Genomic DNA, 12,473 nt, shown 5'->3' with positions numbered 1-12,473 from the left:
AAAAGGGGTTTCTATAGTGACAAAGTGGGGTGTGTGGGATGTAAAAAGCTGGGGGGGTAACGCGTGGTGGGTGTCCGTGTGGGACATACCTTGGTTCTGGACTGGACCTGCTCCTTGCAGATGAGACACTTCTTGACGCGCGGCGAGCACAGCGAGCAGGTGGCGATGTGACCGCAGGGCCCGAACAGAGTGTCGCGCTTCAGGTCCGAGCACACCATGCACTCCTCCAGGGACTCCATGTTGCTGTTCAGAGACGGGCTGCGAGAGCCCACCTGGCCACTGAGAGAGAGAGAGAGAGAGGAAATGCCACCACCGCAGTGGAAAAAGTACTCAAATGTTAAAGGGAGAATTCCACGCTGGAAGGCTTTCTTACCTTTATTTGTAGCCGTTACGTCCCCAACAAAGAGGTCCAGGTGTTATTTTGTGCAAAAACCTCCTTATTGGTTATTTCCCCTACCATAAGCCCTAAATGAATTATATTGAATGGGGCATTGGGGTGTTGGGCTAATTCGCTTATTTCCATCGCTCAAAACTATATTTTTTTGTTGTATATATGCCCTCTTTATAATGTAAAATTTCGATGGAAATAAGCGAATTTGCACAACACCCCATAGCCCCATTCAATTCAATGCAATTCATTGAGGGCTTATGGTAGGGGAAATAGCCAATCTTTGCACAAAAACACCTGGACCTCTTTGGTGGGGACGTCACATAACAACTACAAAGAAAGGTAAGAAAGCCGTCTAGCATGGAATTCTCCTTTAAGTGGCTATAAGCAATAATATGTCAACATTTTAACACAATCTGTGACACATCTAGGGGGCGCAATCTGCGTTCAAAGACTTTCCTAGAAGCTTTGTCATGTGTCGATGCGACACATCCTTTTCAAGTATTACTTTTCAACCCTGCACCTGAGGAATAAATCAGGTGCAGGATTGAAAAGTGGGCAGAAAAAACTAAAACACTGAAAACACTAAAACACTAAAAACTAATGAAAAAGTAAGCGTTGTTGCAAAAAAAAAAAAAACTAAATAAAAACTAGCAAATCTGCTCTAAAAAGTAACTAAAACTAACTGAAATAGAAAAACAATAAGTCAAAACTAACTCAAACTAACTGAATTAGGAAAAAAATAACTAAAAACTAAACTATAATGAAAAATTAATATAACCTTGACTACTATAGCGCTGTTTCCTAAACAATTACCACAATATGTAAATGAAATGATAACGTTTTGGAGATATTGTTCCTGCCTGCTGTTACATACAGCCAGGTGAAGAAATCACAGACTGAGGCTTTAAACGTTTGCTTTAAAAAAAAAAAAATCTTCTAAATCCTCAAGTTTTCTGAAATAAATATTTTCACGATTTTTTAAATTATAACAATATTTAAAACACCAAAACTGGGTTCCCTTCCAAAAATGGGTTAACCCATTTAGACCAGAGAACCTATAGGTTTTCTATGTCACTGGTGCTCAACCTCTCTCATGTCAAGAATTATCTGTATTTGGCCACGGACCCCCACCCCATCTAAAAACATGCGAAAGAAAATATATTCAAAGACTGGCACCACATTTTCGCGATTTTTTCAAAAAAATAGCAAAAAATAGCAGCACAGAGTAGTGCTGCTATTTTTTGAACGAGCTTGTAGATCTGCTCTTTTTTCCAACAGTTGAAGTTGCAAAAGCATGGTTTAAAAGTGGTTTATAAAAAGCTGGGAAGGCGACGACACAGATGTCGTCCTCAGGTCTAAATGGGTTGTTTTGTTGTTTACCTGCTCTTCTCCTTGTGACACTTGGCCAGAGCCTTGCAGAGGCTGGGGTCGGGACACAGGTCCAGGGGAGACTGGCCCTTCTTGTTGCGGATGGTCAGGTCGGCACCGTTGGCTGCCAGGAAGCATGCGATGGACGCGGCACTCTTCTTCTCCGCGCCCTGGGTGCCCAGACCCATGATCAGCTGGAGGAGGAGAGGCGTTACACAAACACACACACACACACACACACACACACACACACACACACACACGTTGAACTCAAAGGCAACTCCGAGACGCCTTCTGGTTTTTTAATATCAATTGATTACAGTTTACAACTGTGTTCTCTACACGCTCATAATAACACTCCGGTTCGGGTGCGAGGGAAAAAAAAAAGAAAAAAAAATCGTTAGTGGAAATTCCGCTGGCTTATGCCGTTTATGGGAACGCAGTTTTTTAGAACGCAAGTGAATGAAATTAATGAGTGTTAAATTAACATCGCTAACGGCTGATCAGCCAATCAAAGAGTCCCGATCCGAGCACGGTAAAAACGTGGAGAAAAAAATAAATAAAGATGGCCGTCAGGCAGGCGTGACTACTTTTCCAGACACCCCCTGTCTTCTCCTCCTCCTCATCTCTCTCATTAACTCCACACACCTCCACCTCCCTCTCTCTCCCTCTCTCTCCTTTCTCCCAGTGTGGTCTCACTTGGCGCCGGTAACACCTGGAAGCTGTTCTCAATCTCTCCGATTGTCTTCAACCCAAGTGGCTTTTTTCACTGCAGCTGATGGAGCCATCAGGGCTGGCTAATTCAATACTCATCGCGTAGGGGGCGTGTGTGTGTGTGTGTGTGTGGGGGGGGGGGGGCGTGAGGGGTGCAGAGGGGTGGAGTGCTATGGGAGAGTGACCAGGCCCGCACATGTCTCAATTAGGCCCGGCTGCCTGTCTGTTCCCATCCTCCGTAAGGGGAGGGGAACGAGGGGGTGGGGCAGGATGGATGAGAGAGGGAGGGGGGGGAGAGAGAGAGAGAGAGAGAGAGAGAGACGTAGGTAGTGTAAAAGCGAAAGAAGATGGGAGAGGTTAACCCATTCTGACCTGAGATCAGATTCTAAAAATGTCTCCTATAAACAGTTTTCTGAAAAAGATGCTGTTTCTGTGTCAGTGGTTCTTTCGATTTTTTCAAAAATAACAGACCTACAAGCTCGTAGCGCGCCACTCGGTGGCGTGCTATGAGCTTGTAGATCTGCTATTTTTCAGTATTCTGAAAAACCTCATGTTTCTAATGTCAGTGGTTCTCAAACTATTTCCTATCAGGGACCCCAAAAACGATATGAAATTGGGCCGCCGACCGACCCATCTGAAAATATGTTGTTCCAGGCGTCTACATAATAATGTACATCTGCTATTTTCAAATGGCCAAAATCTATATAGGGCTTAAGTGTTTAATATTATGTTTTGTAATAATAATCAAAGTAGATAAAGTTTTCAAATACATGTAGTGGAGTAAAATTACAATATTTGCCTCTGAGATGTAGCGGGTGCCAAGTAAAAGTATTGGAAATTGGAGTACAGTACTTAAAACCCATTTTGGGCGGGAACCCCTTTTGGTGTTTTAAACATTATGTTATAATTTAGCTATTGAAAAATAGCAGATCTACAAGCTTGTAGGTCTGCTATTTTTGAAAAATCGTTAAAATGTGCCTCAAATCTTTCAGAAAATTGTCATGATTTGGATTTTTTATTTCGAGGTCAGGCCTAAATGCGCCAAGTAAATGTACTTAGTTCCTTTCCACCACTGGGCTTGGCGTAGAGGTGACGCAGAGGACTCGCCGGGTTCAGGAGAGAGAGACCTCCTGCTGCCAAAATGACTAACCCTCCAAACGACCTGCTGCCAAAATGACTGACCCTCCAAACGACCGTGGGGGCTGAATAAGCACGTGAGCCCCTCGGTGGAGGCTGAATGAGCACGTGAGCCCCTCGGTGGAGGCAAATTCAGGATCATTTACTCAAAACGGAGATACTTCTGGCCGTATGCGGGAAATATTTTAGACAGGACGAAGTCAGGAGTGAATGAACAAAATAATTCGGGCACTTATAGGCTGCGAATGCATGAGTCCCGATCCCGGTGAATTTTGCTGTGCCCCAAAACATTATTTTTTTGCTCGGATATAAATGGCATTAAATGGGGGTCAGTAGCCTATGCATGTCAAACTGGGCATCCTTTTCAAATGGGGTCTGGCCCTCAAGACCTCGACCTCGCACGTGCAGACTCGGCCCCCAGCCTGGTACGCTAGTCAAAATATGGCCCTTGAGGAAAATTAATTGGGGAACCCTGCACTAGAACATTCCAGGTGACTAAAATGTGACTAAAACTAAGTGAAAACTATTTAAAGAGACTATGACTAAAACTAAAATAGAAATTTGCTGCCAAAAACAACACTGCAATCAGAGTTTGTCCAGCCCAGTGTTGTGCACCGTACCGTGTTCATGTGTGTGTGTGTGTGTGTGTGTGTGCACCGTACCGTGTTCTTGGAGGGCTCCCAGGGCTCCACCTTGCTGACGTCCTGCATGTCCTGCAACTGTCTCAGCTGGGACAGCGTGTGGTGGCGCAGAGCCTCGTGCAGCGGAGTGTCGCCGTCTTTGTCCTGGACGTCCAGCTTGGCCTCAGCGCGCACCAGGAGCTGTGTGGCGCACGCGTGCACACACACACACACACACACACACACACACACACACAGACACACAGACAAACGACACAAAATGTTAATGAGTGGATGTCGCGCTACAAGGCATTTGTACAAAAAATAAAAAATCACACGTGTGAACTGAGTGGTGCAAACTATTTCATGTCAAGGAGCCCAGAATTATAATGTATTTGGCCGCCGACCCCGCTCTCAAAAAAAAAAAATTAACCCCAGAAGCAAAGATTTGATTAAAAAAATAATAATAATAAGTTTACTGTGAAAGAATAATATATATATATTCAAAGATTTTGCACACATTCTTAAAGTTTTAAATAATGGTAAAAAGCTATAAAAAGGTGACTCAGGTCTGAAAGGGGCCTTGGAAATCATTTCTTAACCCATTCTGTACCCCTTTTGGTGTTTTAACTATTGAAAAATAGCAGATCTACAAGCTCGTACGAGCTTGTAGATCTGCTATTTTTGAAAAATCGTGAAAATGCGACACAAATCTTTGAACATATATTCTTTCAGAAGACTTTTTTTTAATTTATCAGGCCTAAATGGGTTAAGCTTCACCAGCTTGCGGCCTGCATTTCTCCACAGGGTGGCGGTGTGGTACACCTAGCTTCAACACACACAGAATGACTCTAAGCCCAAGAGACTCTCTCTCTCTCTCTTTCTCTCTCTCTGGCCAGAACACACTTCCCTAGTTTGAACCTGGCCGGGCGACGGTCCTCTCTCAGCCAACAGGACAACACACCACCCATTTCAATTAACACACGGCCTTCGCCGCTCTATCCTCTCTGTACAATGGCCAATAAATGAAGGACAGATAGAGACTTCACCAGTAGATAGGATCTTCAATTAGCGCTAGGAGGAGGGGGGAGGATAGGAGGGGAGCGGATAGGAGGGGAGAGGAGAGGGGGGAAGGGGAGGAGCGGAGGGAAGGGAAGGAGAGGAGAGGAGAGGAGAGGAGAGGAGAGGAGAGGACTCACTGACCCGGACTATCTGTGTGTGTTGGCGCTCCACCGCCAGGTGTAAGGCCGTCTGCTGGTTCACATTCTGGATGTCCAGGCTGGCGCTTCCCTAGAAGAACACACACACACACACACACACACACACACACACGTATTAGAATCCCAAGAAAACACACACACACACACACACACACACACACACACACACACACACACACACACACACACGCGCAGAGCAATAAACTGGAAGAGAACCAGAAAAGAAGGATTCCCAACGATACGTACATGATGAGTCATTTCTAAAATGTGAGCGTTGTGTGTACACACCTCCTTCTACCACTGAGACAATGTGGGAGGGAGATAAGCAGTTAAAGTCAAACGTAGTGACTGGCTGGCTGACAAACATAACTGACTCATTGACTGGGCTGTTGATTTGGGGCTGGCTGGGAGAGAGTAAACTGCAGTGCACCTTTATCCCTAGTGCGGAGCATCGCTGTGTGTGTGTGTGTGTGTGTGTGTGTGTGTGTGGAGAGAGCTGAGCCATCACAGTGAACCACGCAGCCCCCGTTGCAGGATGGACGCTGCCAAAAAGGGTGTCCCTCCCACCCCAACCCACAAAGCTCCAGCCCCCCACCCACCCGTAGCTAACACAGCAAACGCGAAAGTATGCGACCGACGGTGGTAACTTTGCATGCGTGCGTGCGTGCGCTGCGACGCGTTGTGAGCTTGTAGATCTGCTATTTTCAGCATGCAACCAAGTGTAAAATTACTTATAATGGATCTCTTGTCCACTAGTCCCTTCCTAACATTTTGGTCTAGTTGTTGACGAAATTGTCAATATATTTAGTCATCGTAGCTTAGTTTCCATTTAGTTTTCGTCAGTGAAAAAAGGTAGTCGACGAACCTTTTCTCGCCTTAGTGGGTCATGCCGCCCGCCCACCCCTCCCTCCCTCTGCTGTCGTGTGTGTGTGTGTGTGTGTGTGTGTGTGTGTGTGTGTGTGTGTGTGTGTGTGTTCGGGGGGAGGGAAGGGTTACCAACAACCACTGCAATCTCAGCAATGAAACCTACGGTGTTTTCTTTTTTCACGAGGAGGAGGATGATGAGGAGGAGGAGGAGGAGGAGGAGGACGGGGGATATAAGGGCCCACGATGCACTAAGGAAATCCCCCCGGAGAACAGTGAAGCAGTATGGATTCAATAAAAATAAATAAATAAATAAGTGGAGAACAGCGGATCCAGCTACTTCCACAGCACGGGGCCACAGATTGCAGGCTTGCAGGGGGGGGGGGGGAGGAATATAGGGAGCTATTTAATCCATTCTGAACGGGGAAAGCCCTTTTTTGTGTTTTCAGCATTTATATGTCATACTTTAGCTATTGAACAAAATAGCAGATCTACAAGCTCGTAGCTTGTAGGTCTGCTATTTATGAAAAATCGAAGAGCGACTGACATAGAAGACATTTTTAGAATCTGATCTCAGGTCAGAATGGAAAACTGTCAGGATGTATAGAAGACATTTTTAGAATCTGATCTCAGGTCAGAATGGGTTAATGGCGTGCTGCGCCGAGGGGGCCGGCAGCAGCAGCAGCGGGCGAGGCTGGCGCAGCCACGCGGACCAGGGATATATGTGTGTGGGAGCAGAGAGGGGGGGGGGGGGGGGGGGGGGCTCTTAACCCATTCTGACCTGAGATCAGATTCTAAAAAAATGTCTTCTACGTCAGTCATTCTTCGACTTTTCAAAAATAGCAGACCTACAAGCTCGTAGCGCGCCACTCGGTGGCGCGCTATGAGCTTGTAGATCTGCTATTTTTCAATAGCTAAAGCATAGCGTAACGCTAACACCAAAAGGGGTTCCCGCCCAGAATGGCTTAAGGGGATGCAAATAAATTAGTTTGCATGTCAAGTCGCCGCGATTCATCACGAGAGAAGAAAAAAAGAAAAAGAAAAAGGCCACCTGTTCCGTTCCAACTGTACAGTATACAATCCTCCAGTGTTTTAAACGTATCAATTCATAACTCCAAGAGTGTTACAAGGATTCATTCGAGGACGAGTTTCGCATGTCGAACGTTGGTCAATGTTTGTTGAATTTTTATAGACACTTGGAATGTTTTGTGGAATAAAATAATACATGGGCCGTACTGTACCAGCACTGTTGAGAGCTGAGCCAGAAGGCTGATGATTGCAGGGTGGATACAGGTGCTCACTAATTGAAAATTAATGCAGCAGTGATAGGCTGAGGTCAATTTTCCCTCTCTGCCAGCCCAACAGTTCTTAATTGAGGAGGTCGGCATGACCTCAGCTCAGTAGTGGAGTATATTTGAGCTGGCCTTTTTTTCACAGTGCACACACACGCACACATGCAACATACTTTTTCGGTCTACCGAGCAATCTTCGTCCCTATACTCGTCACCCGTGGTCATATAGTGGGGGTCACGACCGAGAGAATAAGGTCGCGAATACAAGCGGCCCCCCGAAAACGAGAGTGGCTGGCATCTCCCCTTATAGAGAGATAGGCTGAGACGTTCAGTCACGCAAGAGAGAGAGAGAGACTCGGAGTAGAGCCGCATGCTTCTTCGCCTGGAAAGGAGCCAGCTTAGCTTGGTTCGGGCATCTGGTCAGGATGTCTCTGGAGCGTCTCCCTAGGGAGGTCCTCCATGCACGTCCCACTGGGAGGAGACGCTAAAAGGGTTTCTTCCGCGGAGTCGGGTTCTTGGAAACGCCCCCCCAGCCACTGCGTTAGTTTTACTGAGGTTCAGGTTTAGGTATAGTTTTACTGAGGTTAAGGTTAGGTTTAGGAATAGTTTTACTGAGGTTAGGTTTAGGTATAGTTTTACTGAGGTTAGGTTTAGGTATAGTTTTACTGAGGTTAAGGTTAGGGTTAGGTTTAGGTGTTGTAGGCTGTCAATCACAGCGACTGGCCAGTCACAGCGCACCATTTACTAAAAAACCCAAGGCAAAAACCATATTAGCGGAGGAGACCCCCCCCAGACCGAGGCGCAGTTGGAGGGATTATACATCGACTCACTGGCCTTCGAGAATGCCTCGAGGACCCCCCTCCCCCCCCCCCCCCCCCCAAGGAGGAAGTTACTAATGTTGCTCTGTCTGGAGAGGAGAAGTCTTGAGCTCTCTTGGTGGAGCTGCTGCTGCCCCCCGCGACCCGACTACGGATAAGCGTTTGAAGATGGATGGATGGATAATACATGGCATATTATGCGGACAAAGTTGCAGTGTGGTCTGTATCTTAAAAACAACCACCTTATGGTGCCATTATGGTTCCTTTGAGGCGCCCAGACTTCTCGTGCGTATATATATATATATATATATATATATATATATACCCACTGTTCTGGTTATCGTGGACCCACTCTTGAGTTTAATTTGTGCACACTCAATGTGTGCATGTGTGTGTGCGTGCGTTATACCTGGTGCACCAGCAGCTCGGCCACCTCCACGTGGTTGTTGAGCGCGGCCAGGTGCAGCGCTGTGTAGCCGTCGTCCTTCTTCTCGTCCACGATCCACGGCCTGGGCAGCTTGGACAGCAGCACACGCATGGCACTGAGACAGAGACAGAGAGACAGAGAGAGAGAGTCAGCTTGGACAGCAGCACACGCATGGCACTGAGACAGAGACAGACAGAGAGAGAGAGTCAGCTTGGACAGCAGCACACGCATGGCACTGAGACAGAGACAGAGAGACAGAGAGAGAGAGTCAGCTTGGACAGCAGCACACGCATGGCACTGAGACAGAGACAGACAGAGAGAGAGAGTCAGCTTGGACAGCAGCACACGCATGGCACTGAGACAGAGACAGACAGAGAGAGAGAGTGAGCCTGGACAGCAGCACACGCATGGCACTGAGACAGAGACAGACAGAGAGAGAGAGTGAGCCTGGACAGCAGCACACGCATGGCACTGAGACAGAGACAGACAGAGAGAGAGAGTGAGCCTGGACAGCAGCACACGCATGGCACTGAGACAGAGAGAGAGAGAGAGAGAGAGAGAGAGAGAGAGAGAGAGAGTGTGAGAGCTTGGACAGCAGCACACGCATGGCACTGAGACATAGACAGAGAGAGAGAGAGTGTGTGAGCTTGTAGATCGGCTATTTTTCAAAATGGCCCGAAATGTGTATATAGGGCTGAAGTTGTCCCGGTATGTGGAGCAGAAGGAGTAGAAGTACTGAAAACTTGACACACAAGTGCAAATACCTTCAAATTACAGTACAGTACTTTAAGTAAATGCACCGTTGGGAGTCGGAGACAGGTTGACCTGAGGGGGATCGGATGGTGATTCCGACGGAGCATTCGTCCGACAATGACAAGTCGGACCAATAGTATGTCGGAACTACCGTAAAGCCGGTAACCGACCTCGACAAAAGGGCACCGAGTGGCGCGCTACAAGCTTCTAGATCTGCTATTTTTGAAAAATCATGAAAATGCGGCACAAATCTTTGAATATATATTCTTTCAGAAGACTTTTTTTTGCTGCATTCGCTCAGGTCTTCTCGTGGGGCGAACGACGATATGGGGACGGGCAAAGGGGAAAAAAGGAATCGGATCTGATCTCTCGTTTTTCAAACGGACTGGTTTTTAAAAGAGAGGGTTGCCTTTGGCCGTGGCAAAGGAAGCCCGTCGGTTCTGTGGCGTTTTGAAGGTCACAGTTGAGGCGCCGTTCCACATCGAGAGAGAGAGAGAGAGAGAGAGAGGGAGAGAGAGAGAGATGTGGCGAGAGGCGTGAGAGGAAGTTTAACGGAACAGTCCCGTCGAGCGTGGTTCACGTTGCGTGCCAGTGAAGCTCATGCATTGCCGCCGATGCGTTGTAGGGCTTGTAGATCGGATCTTTTTGTGTGCGTGCGCAACACTGAATCGCAAAACAAACAAATGCAGTGGGAAAAAAAATCACACCCGTGTGAACCGAGTGGTGCAAATCCTCTCTCTCTCTCTCTCTCTCTGTAATTAGCAGGCAACACTATCTCTCTCTCTCTGTTTCTGGCACAACAGCGCCACTTTTGCCCCTACTGGTACGCATAGTCACATAGGTTAGGAGTCAGGACGGACATTGCTGTTCCTTGGGAGTGGTTGCACCACTCGAAAACAGCCACACCCCATTACACCGTTGGCAGGCCATAGTCTGTATACCACCCTGCCGTTTCCTTGAGTGGTAGGTCTATAGCGCATTGAAACGGGGAAAGACTCCAGCCGCACCCAGACAATAAGCCACGGACAATGAGATACAGACAATAAGCCACTCTCTGACTTACTTAGCCTCTATGCAACCACAGCCAAGGGCTGTCTGCCCTTAACCCATTCTGACCTGAGATCAGATTCAAAAAATGTCTTCTACGTCCTGACAGTTTTCTGAAAAAGCCGTGTTTCTGTGTCAGTCGTTCTTCGATTTTTCAAAAATAGCAGACCTACAAGCTCGTAGCGCGCCACTCGGTGGCAAAAATATGCGTATAACGTTCCGTGAAAACAGCTGATCTACAAGCAGGGCGTGTAGCATTGCGAATTTGCGCTGAGTCGTCGTGAGCTTGAAGATTGGCTATTTCAGGCAAAGAGGATCAAGGACGAACCCTGATAGGAGATGACAGACAACAAAGTATATATACTGTCGGCCTTGAGGCTAGAACTGAAATATATTTTTACTTTATATATATTTTACTGTGCGAACTGTGTCAAGGATACCAGCAAACAATTTACACACACACACACACACACACACACACACACACACACACACACACACACACACACACACACACACACACACACACACACACACACACACACACACACACACACACACACACACACACACACACACACACACACACACACACACACACACACACACACACACACACACACACACACACACACACACACACACACACACACACACACACACACACACACACCAAAAACCCCTCCAAGTTTACTCATTAGAGAGATGGAGTGGGAGGTGTCGGAACGCCCCGACATCACCCGGAATGTTTGCCAGATCTGCCGAAGTGTATTTAGACGTAGAGAGAGTGAGGCTGTGAGTGTGTGGGTACACAATGTTCCATCATTGAGCAGCACTAAAGACAGAGAGAGAGAGAGAGAGAGAGAGAGAGAGACCGACTCTCTGTGGGGGGAAAAACTTCCAACCTTGGCCAACCCTGAATAATAATTGTGCAGGGTGGTGTGTATATCTTTTGAACTGCGACAAAAAAAAGACGAAGGGAGGCAGCCGAGTTTGCCCCCGACTTTGATACGTCTGATCACTGCTCCCCCCCTCCCCCCCCCCCCCCCCCCCCTCCGGCCCCAAACCGCCAGAACACTTTACGCCAGTGTGGTTTTACAACCCTTTTCACATCAAGGCCCCCATTATATATATATATATATCCCATTCTGACCTGAGATCAGATTCATACGAGGTTTCCACTAGGACACACACTGGTCTGATTAACCCATTCTGACCTGAGATCAGATTCTAAAAATGTCAGTCGTTCTTCGAATTTTTCTAAAATAGCAGACCTACAAGCTCGTAGCGCGCCACTCGGTGGCGCGATATGAGCTTGTAGATCTGCTATTTTTCAATAGGTAAAGCATAACATGATGCCAACACCAAAATGGGTGCCCGGTCAGAATGGGATATACACAGTATATTCTGTATTTGACCACAACAGACCACCGTTTTGATGACGTTTTAGCACTCTCAGACGGTAAAAACGTAATACGTTTGTTTGTGTCCACAATTCCATATGGCTGTGTTGATGCGGTGATCGAAATGACAATTCTTCTAACATTCTCTTCATTGTGTAGACTTCTAGCAAATCAAGTAATGCCATGTGTTTAACCGTGATTTAACTCTTGAGGAGGGCGTGAAATGAGGACGAGTGGTTGCGTGGTTACACCCCCCACCCCCCCCCCCCCCGATGGCAGGCGTGGCGAGGCTCCGCTGAGGAGTGGAGTGGAGTGGGAGCACAGGATTCTTCCATGCAGAGTTGCGCTCAACTCGCGGTCTGTCTCTCTCTCTCTGTCTGTCTCTCTGTCTCACTGTGGTGTAATAAAGGTGATCGGCA

General features: G+C 47.2%; 1 protein-coding gene across 5 annotated transcripts in view; it reads right to left on the bottom strand.

The window, feature by feature from the left end:
- Positions 1-12,473, bottom strand: part of mib1 (MIB E3 ubiquitin protein ligase 1) — a 78,253-nt gene that overhangs the window by 15,294 nt on the left and 50,486 nt on the right. For all 5 annotated transcript variants that reach the window (XM_080778773.1, XM_080778772.1, XM_080778770.1 and 2 more), the window contains 5 exons: positions 8,834-8,966; positions 5,434-5,520; positions 4,273-4,431; positions 1,772-1,953; positions 90-279 (listed from right to left, as the gene is read on the bottom strand). In XM_080778773.1, coding sequence (XP_080634899.1) covers positions 90-279; positions 1,772-1,953; positions 4,273-4,431; positions 5,434-5,520; positions 8,834-8,966 — 751 coding nt within the window. The remainder of the gene's footprint in view (positions 1-89; positions 280-1,771; positions 1,954-4,272; positions 4,432-5,433; positions 5,521-8,833; positions 8,967-12,473) is intronic.

Source organism: Protomyctophum bolini (assembly GCF_963924005.1).
Source record: "Protomyctophum bolini genome assembly, chromosome: 12".
NCBI classification, from domain to species: Eukaryota; Metazoa; Chordata; class Actinopteri; order Myctophiformes; family Myctophidae; genus Protomyctophum; species Protomyctophum bolini.
Note: the sequence above shows the minus strand (reverse complement) of the source record. Positions and strands in the feature narration are given on the sequence as shown.